Source organism: Haemaphysalis longicornis, unplaced genomic scaffold (assembly GCF_048455015.1).
Source record: "Haemaphysalis longicornis isolate Haplotype H1 unplaced genomic scaffold, Haemaphysalis longicornis Haplotype H1 scaffold_9, whole genome shotgun sequence".
Taxonomy (NCBI): Eukaryota; Metazoa; Arthropoda; class Arachnida; order Ixodida; family Ixodidae; genus Haemaphysalis; species Haemaphysalis longicornis.
Window position 1 is genome coordinate 86,834,965 of NW_027526460.1, and position 16,047 is coordinate 86,851,011.

At 46.8% G+C, this 16,047-nt stretch overlaps 1 protein-coding gene across 2 annotated transcripts in view; it reads left to right on the top strand.

Annotated features, from left to right (window-relative positions):
- The window catches only part of LOC144152903 (8-oxo-dGDP phosphatase NUDT18-like), a 53,198-nt gene that overhangs the window by 25,573 nt on the left and 11,578 nt on the right, over window positions 1–16,047 (top strand). For both annotated transcript variants that reach the window (XM_077684457.1, XM_077684456.1), the window contains exon 5: window positions 8,712–8,817. In XM_077684457.1, coding sequence (XP_077540583.1) covers window positions 8,712–8,817 — 106 coding nt within the window. The remainder of the gene's footprint in view (window positions 1–8,711; window positions 8,818–16,047) is intronic.

A 16,047-nucleotide genomic window follows, 5' to 3' on the forward strand; every position in this document is an offset into this window, starting at 1 on the left:
TACGTGTATGGCCCACCCGGAATTTAATGTTTATCTTGTCATAAACGCACAGAAAGCTGCATTGTAAGTTTTGTAGCAAGAGCCATATGTGTATCAACTCTAGGAGCATGTGCAAGTTGGCCGACCCAACATGTCGAGCTCGCACAACTTAGACACGAGTAAAGATGGGTGTGTGTTTGTGTGCATCTCTCAACTGTGCATCCTTCAATACGTAAGTTGCATGTCAGCAACAATTGCCCAACTGATCAAGGCTGTCGCGAGGTCGGCAAATGATCCCTACACTGCTTTCAAGCATCTGAGAGGGAGGGCAACACTTTTTTTTTTTTTCACAGTGTGGCAGCGTAGTCGATTTTTGGCATTCTGTTGTGCCCTTGGAAAATATGAGGCCATGGAGACAAAATGCAAGTTCATTTCATTCAAATGATTTGCTATTTCATAGTGACCCTTGTGCTTGTCCAGCAGAAAATGATGCTTTATTCACTGAGAAATTAAACATTTTAGGCCAAAATTTTATGCTCCCACTAAGTCGTGTATTTCGGGACGTCAGCCACGACGTATTCAGGAAAAATGCTAAAGAGCTGTGACGGACGGCGAAATGTCTTTTTGCTTGCCATGTCTTTTCACAGATGGGGTGACCATACCTCTAAGAGGTCACTGTCTACACTTTCTCTGTTCCAGACCGGATTGTGCTTGGCTTACTTTTGTTATGGTTGAAAGTAATCGTTCGTGAAAATTTGGGTATGCTTGACAAACAGGGGCCAAATAACGGCGATGTCACTTATGCCAGTTGGTCAGACTAGCCCAACACGCCTGACGCCTGTGCGGCTTTGGCCGTCAGAGCGCACGGAGCTTGCACAGGTGCTTCTATGTTTACATGTGTGTTCGTAACTTTCCTAGTTTGGCGCACCATTCTTACTGCTATAAAAGAATGTTCACTAAATTTAAACGCAAATAGCTCATTCGGCATGCTTATTACAAGCCCTGCCTAACTTGCATTTGCTTTTGCCGGTCTCAACCAACCGCACAGCCAGGCATGTGACATCACAGGTTCTGTTGCGGGAACTGAGCTAGTGGGTCGCGTGGCCATTCTCTTTTTTCCTAATTGTATAGCTCATTTGAGGGAGTTTGCATTAGAAGTGGTGTTAGTGCTATTCTAGTGAGGCAATCTTTCGAGTGAACCAAACTTGCACATTGTCTGCAAGGCCCCTTTAATTAAGCACTATGCTTGCTAACGTGTGACTAGTACATGGCCGGTCAGAAGGAAACAAACTTGGGAGCTGTGGTCGAAATGCATCACTGTACTGACAGGAGCACACGCACGGGGCTACTGGATGTGCGCGCTGCACCAACTACCCTCCCTGCCACCGATTCCTGAAGGGTGGCGCTACGTTCTACAGTAATAGCAGTGGTGACGCCGCCCGCTGCGAGTAGTGGTGACTAGATTTGCTGCTGTTCTTTAATTAAGTTTTATCTCATTAAACATTCTATTATAAAATTACTGGACCAACTGTGGTTGCACTTATAGTCTGTCCGTATCCAACTTGCACTGACCATGTTTTATTGCACACACAGGGGTGAGACAGCTGCGCATATTGCGCACTTTTGATACAAATCTGCTTTCCTGCGCCAGGCTGCTCCAAAAGCTTGAAAATTGCAAAAATTGCGCCAAACTGCTCCAAAACAGTCTGAGAGCCAAGGATTTTAACGCTCCCGCCAGTTTCAGTGGGGGAAAATGCTTACTGACGGCATAATTTTCCAGAACCCCAAGGTGATCCTGTTTGTACAGATAAAAAATCCGCATAAAATTGTCCCCAAGATAGTTTTTTCGAAGGTCACCATGTCGGGTTGCACATGTTATATTCTGTGTTTTTTTTAAGTTTTCCCATGGAAAACAATTGTAAAGTTCTGTAGAAAAAATACGTATGTGTACTCAGGCAACAAACTACTGGTAAAAATTGATGAAAAGACGGCAATTTTCGGAGCGCCGTATCTCCAGAACGGCAATACTGGGCGCCGCCATCTTGATGTGGTGAATATTGGAAAACATGGCCGTCGGGCGAAGCAGTTGCTCGTGGTTCAGGCCAGTTCAGGCAGAGTGCTCTTCACCGATTTCTACTGTGGTTTTGGTAATGGGGGTGGCAGGGTTTTCATTTAGTCGTTTGATCTGGTGAGGAAAGTTGCGTGACTCGCAGAACAGGAGTTCATCAAAAACAACATTACGTGGGGCCCGTGATTTCACCGTGTTTCGGCCTCGAGTGAGAGGCGCGGTGCGTGAAGTGAAATTTCGGACTCATTGCGGTGTTATAATAAAACGCTAAGTTATTGCTGCCCTTGACAGCAAGCTTCCGAGTGGCGGAAATGAGACGATCGACACTGCAGAATTGGCGGCGCAGGCTACATAGCCGCAAAATGTTCAAGCAGTGGCCGATAGCGGGACGGGCTATTATTGCACGCTAGTAATAATTGTTTATCTATCTGAAGTGAAATTTAATGCCAAGAGGGAGGTGGCTAAACATACCAACGTTATTCAAATTGTGATCGAAGTCAATGCGCACCTTGGGGATTCAAATGGGAGGGCTGGTGGGGTGCGAAGATTGTCACCTCGCTTTGCGCAACTTTTGCCATGCCTCTACAATTGTGCGTAAAGCCGAGTCTGGGATAACAAAAATAATAATTTCAGCATTCACATGATAATGAAAATGCCTTACGATTGCTTAGTTTTTCCATTCAATGTTTTCAACGGCACTCCATGCTATCTATGCATAGAGCCAAAGAATTTATAAATGGCTTGTAAAAAGGTAGCGCAGTTCGTGCCTTGTGATACTGTAGTAGAAAATACTTCATTGAAAGGCTGTTTCAGTGTTATGTATGTTCAAAACCCCATTAAAAAGTGCACCACCCCCCCTTCCCCACCCCCCGAGTTGCCAAAAATTTGATTTTAAGGCTCCTAAGGTGACGTAATAAATGTCGTCATTCTGCTCCAAATCAAGGTTCTTCTGCTCCAAAATCGAGATTTCGTTGCTCCAAAAACTGCTCCCAAATTTGAATCAGCTGTCTCACCCCTGCACACAAGAAAATTACCAGCCGTGCGAAAAATGGTGCAAAATGCATGGAAAGAACAAACTAACTAGTATAATCAGCATGGCATAGTCGCTTCACTTGTTTCTTCTGTTTGTAGTCTTTTGCACCGTACTTGGTACTGAAGCAGGTAATTATAGACGGTGTTCGTTGAAAAGTTTAGCGGTCAATTTCTTCGTTTGGCAACACTGGAAACAGCCACAGACATGGCCGATGCGCCACGGACACGGTGCTAAGGTGGCTAGAATGGGGAGGTGTGAGTACCGGCGGCGGAAACGTGACTCCACAGCGCGCGGATGCCACGGGCGGCGCTGTTGACCAGGGCGCGGTAAGGCGCGCGGCTGGAATGGGCGCACCGCCAGTATCGCGTCGGCTGCATTTCTATCATCAAGGTGAAAACGAACCCGTTGCGGTATCGTGCGCTTTCTGGAAGAGCAAAAGAACGAATATTTATCACTAAAAATTTTTTGTCACCCCATTTCATTACACCCGTGAAATGTAGTTTTACGGGCCCAGTTCGCATTGCAGTTTCAAAAGCGTTTGCGCATTACGTGAAGTGGTTCTATTAAAAAAAAAAGCTTGGGGTTGTATAATATGCACTGACACCACCCGCTACACGGGCGCCATGCATTTCGCCTTCCTCGGAATACAGCCGCCGTCTTCCAGATCGGCACTACCGTAGAGCCTGCGAACTGTCATTAACTGAAGACGTCTCGACGGACACTGCAGCGCTTTCTGCTACCCGGCCGTAACAAACCGGCAGCCCGCACGCAGTTTTCCCGCTCACATCAGAAATTATAGTCGACATTACAGCAACACATCTGGTCTCGTCATGAAATCGTTTATTTACAATGAAAAAAAAAAACGGTTTATTTGCGGGTGAAGAAGATGCACACTAAAAAAAAAAGCATTTCCTGGTTAAAAGAAAACAAAGTATTCAGAGGGGAATAACTATTTGCAGGTGAAGAAAAAAATATTTACAGTGAAGAAACAAAAGGAAGTTAGAAGTAGGAAAAAAACTAGGAAAATAAACTACTAACAGGTGATGAAGAAATAAAAAGTACTTACAGGGGAAGAGGAAACAAAGTATACTTACAGGGGAAACATAAAAAGTATTAACAGCGGAGCTGTTGTACAAGCCGTAAGTTCGCCCTTGCAGGAAAAAGATACAAAGAAAATGCCGAGCCCTCGTGAGCGCGTGCCTCGCGGCGACCACTGAGCGCCTTCGGTACGCGCGGTGGCTTTAATAATAATAATAAAAAAAACAGCGCTGTCGTGAAGCGCTACCGCCCATGTAAAAATAGATAAAAACTTTATCGCAATGCCAAACTTAAAAGACCCTGTTGGGAGAGGTCACGGGACCGTCGCATAAGCCATAATGGATAATTGGACAGATGGATTGGAGTGTGCCCCTCCCTCCCGAGACGACTTCCAGATCCCGCCACCGCTGCATGAGAAGAGCATAGTGGAAGTCTGCAATGCTGAGGATGACTTTGCATCTATTACTCGCGGCAAAGAAGACGACTTCTTCAATGCATATGACGACGAATTACTAGCCCCGCAACTATGCAAATAAACAATGATAATGAAACTTAACTATGGGTCCTGTAATGTCCACCTACAAGAGCTTCGCCATTCAAGTACTGCGCGTAAATGCAAGCTTCCCTTGATTTTTTTACAGGTGAAGAATTAAAAAAAAAACAAGAATTTGTGAAATTCAGCCTACATCACGCAAGGCTTCACTGCATTCAGTTTCTTCTAATTACTTTGATGGTTCACCCCTTAAGTATAACGTGTATCCTCGTAATGCAAAAAATTCCCCCGCATTTCCCCGAGGGGGAGAATGTGAAAGTGCGAATGTACGGTTGTCGGCCCGCTTGCGGCGCTTGCGCTCGGCCCCCGCAGCCCACCGCCTCGCCGCCTTCTCTTCCATCTCTTCCATCGGGTTTGTAGTATCACGTATACGCCACGCAGTTATCAAGCCGCTATAACGCCGCTGAGTCGCCAACGCACGCCGCTGACGACGTAGTTTGAATGCGTTAAAGATATAAGGCGCGTTACTACCACTGATATCAGCGTCGCGTTCGTGGCTTAGTCGGTAGAGCGTCGCGCTGCGGCCGCAAAGTCCTCGGATCAAAACCTGGCGCCGGATGCTGTTTTTTTTTATATAGAGAGGAGGAGTGCGTTAAAGATATAAGGCGCGTTACTAACACTGATATCAGCGTCGCGTCCGTGGCTTAGTCGGTAGAGCGTCGCGCTGCGGCCGCAAAGTCCTCGGATCGAAACCTGGCGCCGGATGCTGTTTTTTTTATATATATAGAGGAGGACTGCGGACGCCGCCGCCGCCGCCGGCGGTGGAAGGTTTGGGGTCGCTTATAAAGTACATTCGCACTTAATAAAACCGTACAACAGTTGCCGTCAGGGCAGCAGAATGCCCTGGGCAGGCAATCTGCGGCACATCACCCGTTGACTAGCCAATTTCTGCCGCCGCTTTAGCATGCAAACGTGTTACGCTGAATGCGCGAGTTAGCTTGTTTTCTCCGTTTGCTCCGTCTTCTTTGCTGTCGACTGCATCGCGCCAAGAATGGGAGAACGACGCGAGACGGTCCGCAACGCACGACGAAGCTGGCCGCAGCAAGGGCAGGGCGAGCGCGGGCAGGACGGCGCGGCCGGCTGCGGCTACCGCGCCTCGACAGGCAGCGCCTCATTCCCCCTGGTGTCATCTGCGCGCAAAGGAGTCACGCGCGGCCGAAGGAAGGCGCCGCGGTGCTCACACCTTCCCATTCTAGCCACCTTAACGGCGCAGCCTGGGCCACTGCGGCCGCACGCCGAAGAAAAAAAAAGACACCGGCGTGCATCATCTGCTCCGTTCCGATCCGATTCTAAACTGTGGCGCCAACAGAGATGTTATTAATCGCACTCACAGTGAACTCAACGCAATTCTTTGTGTTTGGCGAAAAGTTCGTAACGTGAAACACAGTCATGCGTTTCACAGTCGTGCTTAGCTGGACAAGTGCCGCCATCCCGCGGAGCCCGACGTAACTAGTGACGGCGCACCGTGGCCTCTGCGATCGGCTGCCGGCGGCGCGGAGGCCACGGGCGCACTCACACGGTTGCGTGGAGGAGAAGAGGGGTGCCTGATCTGCGGGCTGTGCGCACAACGTCGCCTAGCAACAGACGCTTGGCCACAGATATGGCGGCGCACACTTGGTTGCCTGCATGCATTCCACGCAATTGAATACCGAGGATATGAATTTCGGCACCCTGCAATTCGCCATCAGGGTGGGGACAGACATGTTATGAATATAGCGTGAGCGAATGCAGTGTTCAATGAAAACCTCACTATAACAAGGTAGTAAAAACTAGATTTTTACTTCATTATAATAAAATTTTGTTGCATGAAAAACTTGTACCTAGCATGCGAAAACATTGCCTGTGTACTTGGCAGTTGCATTGTTTTTCAAAGGAATTAGGTTACTTACACCTTGAAGCTTTGTTATATCAAGGATTTCGTTGTACTGAAGTTTTTTTATATTGAGGTTTTACTGTACTAGGCGAAGGGGAATGGAAGTTTATCGCTGAAGCTCAGCATTCCCTCACACACAAAGAAATTGTGAATGTGAAACAGCTGAATAAAAGTTCTTCCAAACCTTTTTGAGCCCTTTAAAAACCTCTTTCAGCAGTATAGAAAGCAAGTCAGTTTGGTCACTGTTATGATTTTAGACACTTCTATTGGTGCAGTAAATATCCAAGTGCATCATTTGCTAGTTCAACCTCCTGTGAACAGATTGCAGCACTGTAAGTCGTTACCAAAACCCTGGAGACCAACCAAGCGTTACTTTTTGATACGTGGGAAGTTTGGCAGCGTCATGTATTGAGTAGCTCTGGGTTACAGATGTGCAAATGGGGACACGTAGGCTGCATTGTCATCTGAATTGCCGATTTTAAAGACAATAGTCTTTCTTGAGCTAATAAATGCGGAAATTTTGGTTTGTCTGTCTGTCTGTCTCCGACTTGATTCAGCCACCCAGCCAAAGTGAAAATGAATCTGCACAATGGTCTTATATACCCACAGCTAAATGTAAATGCCTAAGTCCGGTGGCAGTCATCATACTTGTCAACATTGTTGAACAAGAACAAAACATTATGCAAATGTGAGGCAGAAAATCAATTCACAAGTGATATTTGCAGTGTTCCTTTATTAAAAAATTTATGGATGCTTGTTTTTTGCAATATCAAATGAAATAGTACATCAACTGCAGAAAATCGTTGCCTGCTCTTGCCCGCGCCACTATACCTCCTGGCAGAATTTTAAGAAATCACATGGCAACAGTAATGAAAGGTTCCACTACGTAGGTTCCGCATTTCGCTTGGAATGCACGTGGAGAAGGGCAACGTGGCTCATAAACATTGTAGGGTGCCTCAAATCGTGCACGTCTCCGCCATATGGCAGCGCTGGCATCGAGGCACCCGGCCTGCAGCAGTAGAATGTAGTAAATTTAAATTGACTTGAGCAAATCTCTAGCGTGTTATCTTGGGAGTAACAAGATGGAAGAGGAACAGCATGAGTGGTGAGCGGGAAAGAGAAGAAAGGCTTTTACATGGCAGGGTTGCCAGTCAACTATTTTCTTTTGTTGGCATTTGCAACGAAAGGAGCAAATACGCGGCCATTTTTTTGCTTGGTTTGTTTTAGAATTAACCAGGGCATTGCAAGGCAGGAACAGCTGGAGGAATCATCATTAGCCCGTTTAAAGGAGTACTGGCACCAAAATTTTATGTTCTTTTTTTTATTGATTTTATCAGTGCTTAACGGCCCGGCGAACTCGAAACAGCACTTTAAATGCTTGAGCGCGCAATAATTAATTACAATGAACAGCCTGAAAATCGTCCGTTTTGGTTTCCCACGCTACCAGCCGGAGAGCGCGTGTGACAGAACCACGGAATGACCTCACCGCTTTGTGCGGACCTCAAAACACTAAAAAGGCCGGAGTAGGCGTTGTTTCGACCGCCCCATCGCCGGATCTGAGCGGATGAGCTGCTTCCATGTTTCACAAAACGATTACTCTCTACGGTAACAAAAACCAGCCAGGTGCAAATACGGTAAAAAAAAAAAAAAAAAAAAAAAGCACCGGCAGACAATGGTTTGTGCATGAGTATAGTAGCACCATCTGGGAACACTGACGGCAAGCAGCGCTGTAGCCGAATCACGCAGTGCAAGTTCGTTTGTATATGCTCGCTTATGACTTCATTGCTGACGCCCCGAAAATGCACGATTTGGCGGGAGAATCAACATTTTAACCAAAATTGATTAATTTCACAGTGAATACGGCATCATTTACTGCTGGACAAGCACTAGGAGCACTATAATACATGAAATCTTTTAAATAAAACAAACATGTATTTTGTGCTTACGGCCCCTTTAAGCTCTGGGCTTAAATAGGCTAATGATGATTGCTTCGAAATTGCCTGTCACTGCAAAAGTTGCATGGCACCTGTGCTGCTTTTGTGGTTGAAATTGTTACAGCTTTTCTCATTCATAGTTGCTGTCGCCAAATGGCAGACATTTAACGGGTACTCTTCCATGTTGTGTTGCCAGCCTGTGTGTTCTTATGTAGCACTCCTTTCTCAAACAGCAACCTGCTGCACGTCCTGGTGTCTGAGAAAGGGGTGGCCCACCTGCCCACCTGCGAGATCAATCCCTCCCGGAGCATCCACACGGCACTCAAGCGCTTCATGCAGGTCAGTCCGGAGTACTTTCTCACTTCATTGTGTGAGAGCACTTGGGCCGGTTTTGTTGCTGGATTGACACCTAGTGGTGACGTCGTGAAGGACAGGAAAAGGAAGTGAAACGACTCATCGCCACCAACAGTAACACAGACAGTTTAGTATCGCTGAGACAAAGCAGTTTTGTTGGAAATGTCCCAAATTTGTCTGCAAAACAAAGTGTTCGAAATTTGTGCTTTACGTGCCAAAGCTACATTCGATTCATGAAGTAGGTTTTATAGTGGAGCGCTAATGAAGAATGCGTACCCCCAGGTAGCTTCAACGTGTGCCTAAATCCTCCGTACATCTGTGTAAACAGGCCTCCAAATTATGTTGCGAATGCTGGAGCAATGTGTCTATTGTTGTAGGAATGAGACAGAAGGAGGAGGCTGCGAAGAATAATACACTGCTAGCCGGGCTGAGAGACCATGCTAAGATGCAGTGGTTGTTCCAGTCTCACTATCACACCTCATTAAGGTGTACGATCACTTTGTCATGTCTGTACTGAGCTGTTTGTTTTCAGTCGCTTTCTTTCTGCTTCATAATTCATGCTCCTGCTGTTGCAGTATTTACGATCACATCACTCACTAAATAACTCATTCTTGGCGCTCTTCGCCCTTGTTGGCCTTTGACCACTAAACGTCAACCATCATCATCATCGTCATTAGAAGCCTCCTAGAGGAGTACTGACACCAAATTCAGAATCCTAAAAATGGATATAATTGGCTTCAGTGGTTTGTGAAGATACTTTCCAGAAATTTGGTAGCCAGCCATGTCGGAAATACATCAAAAATCAATTTTAATTGGCCCGGCTGCGAGCTACCTGAGACTGCCAGCACCAGTGAAATCGCCATCAGGGTGATGAAAGGTGTTCTGCACCCTAGGAAACCGGATGCACCTCTCCACATTGTCTAAAGAGTTGGAGCAGCTGAGGCCGCAGCCTTTCACATTCCAAAGAAGCGCCGGACTGGTGTGAGTGCACCAATCACCTCAAAATTTGTGAGCCGTTGCTTTCCTCACTGCACGCTTTTGTTTGCGTTTGGCACACTGTCAGCACTGCAGTCTCGCAGACTCTCGCATGGTCGCGACACCATCAACCACACACACAAACTCGCCGACCGTTGATCCAGCAGTGGCATCCAGGAATTCCGACAGCTCGCTTTATGCTTCGGCAACACCGGCGGTAGCTTCGTTGCACTCCATGGAATTTTCGAAGTGATCATTGGCACGCACAAGCGGCAGATTTGAAGCAATTCCGGGTGGTTTCTTTAGTAACATCTGCCCAAACCGTACTTCGAGAAGATTAATCAAAGCTCCCTGCTGATTGTGCTGAGGGTGTGCTCATGGGAATGTTGTGCGCCGTGAGAACGTCCAACTTCTCACCGTGTTCGACTAGATTTATGATTTCCAGCTTCATGGTGAAAGGTAAATTCGGCGGCTTCGCGCTAGCTATAGCCGTCAAATAAGCCATTATTTAGTGACAGTAGTGCTAGCCACCACAGCTACACTTTGGAAGAAAGCCCACAAAGCACGTACAAAGCACAAAGCACAATGCATACACATGAAAAAAAAAAAAAGCATGGCGGGCAGGCCAAGATAATTTTCTATATGAGGGCTGTTGATAGCTCGCCCCCCTACATGGAACGGTGGCGCAGTCATGATGGAAAGAGCGAGGGAAAGATGGCTAGAGCTGCCCACTGCTCACTGAGTGGCCGGGCTAAACCACTTTGAAGGGTGTGCCGGCAGAATTTATCCTCCATCCTGAGGGGAAGCAAACTTGAGGGGGTTCTGTGGCATTTGGCGTTCAAGATATTAGGAGTCGGTTGTATTTTTGTTCAGTAATTTTTGCTTTGTATTCTCACTGCAAATATACTGTGACTGGAAATAGTTCAATTCACAGGATAATTCAATGTAAACGGGTTCGATATAGTCTATTGCATGCTTTTACATTGATAAGTTCTTTACACTTTAGTACAGCCTCCTTGAACAAGCCTAGTTGTTTAAAGCAGAAGCAGGGTTCGTAGTTAATGGATGCAGTGGGCTGAAGGCTGCCAGGAAGGATTCAACCAAATTTTTTTGTTTGTCCCTTGCTCTCCTGGTCACCCAGAAGCCGTAGCTTGCGCAGAAAGTTACCCACCGCGGTAGCTCAGTGGCTATGGCGTTGCGCTGCTGAGCACGAGGTCGCGGGTTCGATTCTTGGCCGCGGAGGCCGCTTTTCTGATGGAAGTGAAAAGCAAAAACGCCCGTTTGTACGAGATTTCTGCGCACGTTAAAGATCCCCAGGTGGTCAAAATTAATCCGGAGCCCTCCACTACGGCGTGCCTCATCGCCTGCGTTGCGTCGGCCCGTTAAACCCCACAATCAATCAATGTGCAGAAAGTTCCTTACAGCCATTGCCTGTGATGATGGAAGTCAAGGTGCTTCTGTCAAGGAAATCTGGGTGTCATCTGGTCTCTTCAGTCTTGACTCCAGAACAAGTACTTGCCTTACGGGGCCTGAAGCAGCTCGCTTGGCATGATCACTGTTGTCATTGCTGTGGCGATGTGCATCAACAGGTGTCGCACAATCTGACCAACCTCGTAATATCGGATTTTAGCCCTGGCCAGTAGAAATCAGCCAGCACCCTGCGTATTGCTGCTTCGATTCCCCAATGTCGAGCGCCAACCTGTTCGTGAGCCATTTTTGAAGGGACACCTCGGAGAACAGGGGCTACAACCAGCTGCTTATATCCTTCCCTGGACGACAGGTATTGCTGCATGTAGGAGATTCCATTCTTCTGCAAAAACTCTGCGCATGCGGTCTTCCTTGTCAGTAGTTTGAGCCCCAGGGATTCGAAGCGGTTCTTGAGCGTGGGGTCCTGTTTTCATTTGATGCATTATTCTCCAAGGCTTGTTTGCAGATGGTGACTGGTAGTAACCGACCATGTGCCACATTTTTGCTGCAGACCGTATGTAGCATCGCTCACTGTTCTTGTCGTGGTTCTTGCGGCAAGTTTATGAGCACATGTCAGGGCATTCACTCCTTGTGATGGCAAATGGCTGCCCCGCACAGTCTTGTCCAGACTTGGTGAGCTACTTAGCAGGGACCTATATCCCCAGCGTTCTCAACCACCGAAGTTAACCCGAATGCTATCAACATTACTAAGGAATGTTGTTGGGAGGTGGGTTTGTTGTCCATGCCCTTCGAACCATGGGGAGTCAATTCCTACCTTGGACTGGGGTGGACTTAGTGCCATCCAGTCAAGCAGGCTGATGGTCTCTGGCCTGCCTGTAACCTTGCTGTCCTCGTTGTACCGTATGACGACTTTGTTGTACCACTTGTAGCTCAACAGCAGCTGAAAATGTAGTTTCTCCAATGACAGCCTTCCGGTGTTGTCATCCACCCCATACTGCATGGCCTTGCCTCTCAGACCACATCTTCGCTGGCCACGTTTCCTAGGGCGACGATGTGGGGCAGAATGTGACGTGCATCCACCTTGTGCCAATCCTTGCAGCTTTCCCAGCAGAATCCCGCTTTTGGGTCAAATATCCTGGTCTTGAGCCAACAGCCAGCTGGACAGTGACCCTGCTTGATGTGGAGGCAGCAAGGAGACACAGTGTTAGCATCCTGCGGGAAAGGTTGCTTGGAGTGAGCGGTGGAGCTTTTCGTATCGGGTTCCCCTCCACCTTTCCCCGGGTTTATCGATCTTTACACCTCTAGGTAGTAACTGGCTGCTTCTCTCAGCTTGTCCAGATTCTTGTAGCCCTTCTCTTATTAACATGTTGCCAGCTTCTCGTGGCACCGTTCCAGAAATTGTTCCGACACCGTTCTGCATGGAAGGGCCTTGTACGACTACTCTGTCTTAACCAGCGGTCGAAATACTCGAAAAGTCTTTGGGCAGATTGCTACGCTGTTTCAGAATTTTTAGGTTTAGTCTGCCTGAACTTGCTGTGACAGCCTTCTTTAATGTATTGGAAGCATTGAAGGAGTGTCTGCCTGAGCTTGTCATAGTTCATAGCATCGTCATCTGCTGTACACCCTGTGGCATTTAATGCTTCCGCCATCCAAGCACAGGCTTTAACGGCAATGCCCACTTCTCTTGCAGCCAGACCTTAGTTGCCACAAACTCAAAGCACTAGATGTGTGCACCCAGTTCATCACAGCTTGTTAAGTGGAGAGATGAGCTTTCGCAGGTTGTGGTATCTGGACAGCATGCCTGCGAGGTTTTCTTCCGCACCATTGGGCATGCTTGCTGTGGCTTCCTCTGTTGGTTGTCCTTGAATTTAAAGGTTATCTTGTTTAAAAACAGCACGGAAGACGGTACTAAGGAGGAAACAGACGACACAAGCACTGACGAACAACTGTGCACATTTTAATTCGCAAGAAAATATACATGAAAAGCAAAGCGAAGAGAAGAGGAGGTGAAAAAAAAATGAAATAAACTTTTGACGCAAAAAGTGATAACAGCAAGAAAGGGAGCAATTGGGTTAGTGAAGTGACCGTGCTAGATGAGGAAATCGTGTACCTAATATGACTAGTTATCTATAAATCGTCACGCGGCGGATGAAATTGTTGTTGCCATACTAACTAATCTTTGGTAATCACTTTTCACTTCAAAAGTTTATTTCATTTTTTCTTTTTTCGTTTCTTTTTCTCTTCCCCTCACTTTTCATGTATATTTTCCTGGGAATTAAAATGCGTGCAGTTGTTCATCAGTGCTTGTGTCGTCTGTTCCTTCCATAGTCCTATCTTCTGCGCTCTTTTTAAACGATATAATGTACCAACAAGCCCTTCAGTACATCCTTTTGTAAAGGTTGTACTCTTTCTGCTTTTAGGCAAGCTAACGCCCGTTCGTCGGCGTTGCGAGGTTCAGTCATGGCCTGAACACTTTCCACTTTTGCTGGTCATTGGCCTCTTCAGATGATTGCTGCTTGACTAGCTGCATTGCATTTTGCTTCAGGCTCGTCCCATTCTCTCTTGCGCCCTTTCTGCTTCCACAGTCGTGGGCCCTGAGATAGCAAGCCCCTGGCAGCAGCCATCTGCTTCTTCAGGTCCATTCCACCTTGTTTAGCTCATACAAGGTCCTGCTCCCTGAAGTGGTGTTGTAAGCGAGCCCTTTTGCATACTCTAGAAATGTATGGATGCGATGGTCAGCCAGCAAATTACGCCTACATGCACTTGACTGGGGAGGAATAGACCTCGGACACTGAGACTGAGGCAACACACGTCTTTATGGGGACAGGTCACGGGGACGGAACGCGGCCTAGGTCCGGCGGGAAATAGCGCACCCTTGCCATTCCTAACCATGGGAGAGTGTCTGGCCTGGTGGTGATGCTTGATGTGATGATGGGGCTGGTGGGCAGGGTTGCCAGATTCTCAAAAGAAAAAGTCGCCGGGAAGTTGCTGAAAGTAGCTGAAAAAATCGCCACTTTAAAGCGAGTGTTTGACCAGAAGTTTCACCAATTTCATGAAAGTGATGGTAGTAAGTACTCTTTGATTAACTTCGCGGAAAAAAGACGAAATTATGAGAAGTAAAAAAGCGCATAACAAATTTTATTCGTTTGCTGTGGTGTGAGAAAGCGACAGTGGTTGACTTCTGTCTACAAAAAACTAAAATATGCAAGTTCAAGTAAAGCATTCGAAAAATTAGGACTTAAATTGGGCGTTCGCTGCACACCATGTTTTACCACTTTTGCTGCCTCTTTACATTTCGGTGCCTGTTAAACATTGTCGTACACACTTCCCACCCCTCTGCATGAAATCTCAAGCTCCCCTAAACCACTGAAGCATTAACTCTTTCGCTACCGCGCCTATCAAAATCGATCAATTTGATCGATACTTTTTGGAACGCCTTTTCATAGCCTTGCAGGCGTTTCTCGAACAAGTAAAGCTGTTCGGAGTTAGATCAGAATATGGCCTTTCAAAATCGGTTTTGTTTTCATTTTTGCAACGGAAACGTGATTTTTGACACGCTTTTGAATCACCTGGGTGTGGAAAAGGGGCGTGGTCATCGCGCGTCACGGCTACCAACGAAGAATGCGTGCAACTCGTAATGTACTCTAATATAGGTTTCTATTCTGCATCGCGAAATTCATATTTAGCGCTACTACGCAGTTACCCAACTTCAAGGCTATCTGCCATGACGCCTGAAGCGTCCGCGACTGATCCACGAACAAAGCACGGCGCTCCTGATTTCCCCCCACCCTAACCCGATTTCTGCGATAAGAACTTCAGATGCAAGTCAAAAGGTCACACCCAGTCGCCAGATATCTGTTCCGCTGAGGACAGCGCTTCAAACCGGCCTTACACTGCCGGCTGTTCGCCTTCCAGTTTCGTTTCCATGCGAGGGTATATCCGGGTGTCTAATGTTGCTGCTTAGTTGAACTGTCTATTCGGATGGACTCTCTGATAAGTTTTTGTACTGTTTCATTTGAAAAATGTTAGGTGGCGCAGCAATAGAGGAGGCTCGTTGTGCTGATCTTTTTCAGCGCAACTGCTACTCGGCCAAAGATCGCAGGGCACGATTATAGCTCATCGTACCTCATTTTTGCGAGCAAGGCTACAATTGCGAGTAAGAAGATGATAATTAAGCTCAGCTTTATGTTTTGAGAGATAACTGACCGTGAACGACAACAAGCATCTGCCAAGGCGTTCCGTTTTCAACTTCATGCATGTTTTTTTCCGCATCGCGTGCTTGTCCCAAATATTGTGCTCGCTGTAAATGCAAAGTCATCCGTTGAAAAGATGTTTTTACGTTATGTGGGGGCAAATTGGTGCCTCTGATAATGACAAACCGGCAGATTTATTCCAGGAAACCACCCGAAATTGCACATTTTGAATTGGAGGTTGGTAGGCTTGTGCGAATAGTGGATTTTTGGTTCGAAGCGAATAGTGAATAGGACCGAATAATTTAGAACCGAATAGTTCGAATAATTAAAGTTCTAAAACACATGTTAGTAATTTCTGAGGCAAACAGTTTCTTCAAACTGTTTATTTCGAGTCTTTACAAGTTCTCGTGCGAACTTCAAACTGTTTATTTCGAGTTTTTACAAGTTCCCGTGCAAAAACACTAGCTGTTCAACAATCTTAGTGTGCATGTGCTCCCTCCTGCAACAGACAATTGTTCCAGCGGCACAATTGTCGTTTGCTTGTGGTCTGGGTCGCAGGAATTGACAGGTACCTGCAGGCAGCTCCAACCAGTACTGGGTACAGCTGGCTTCATTTTTC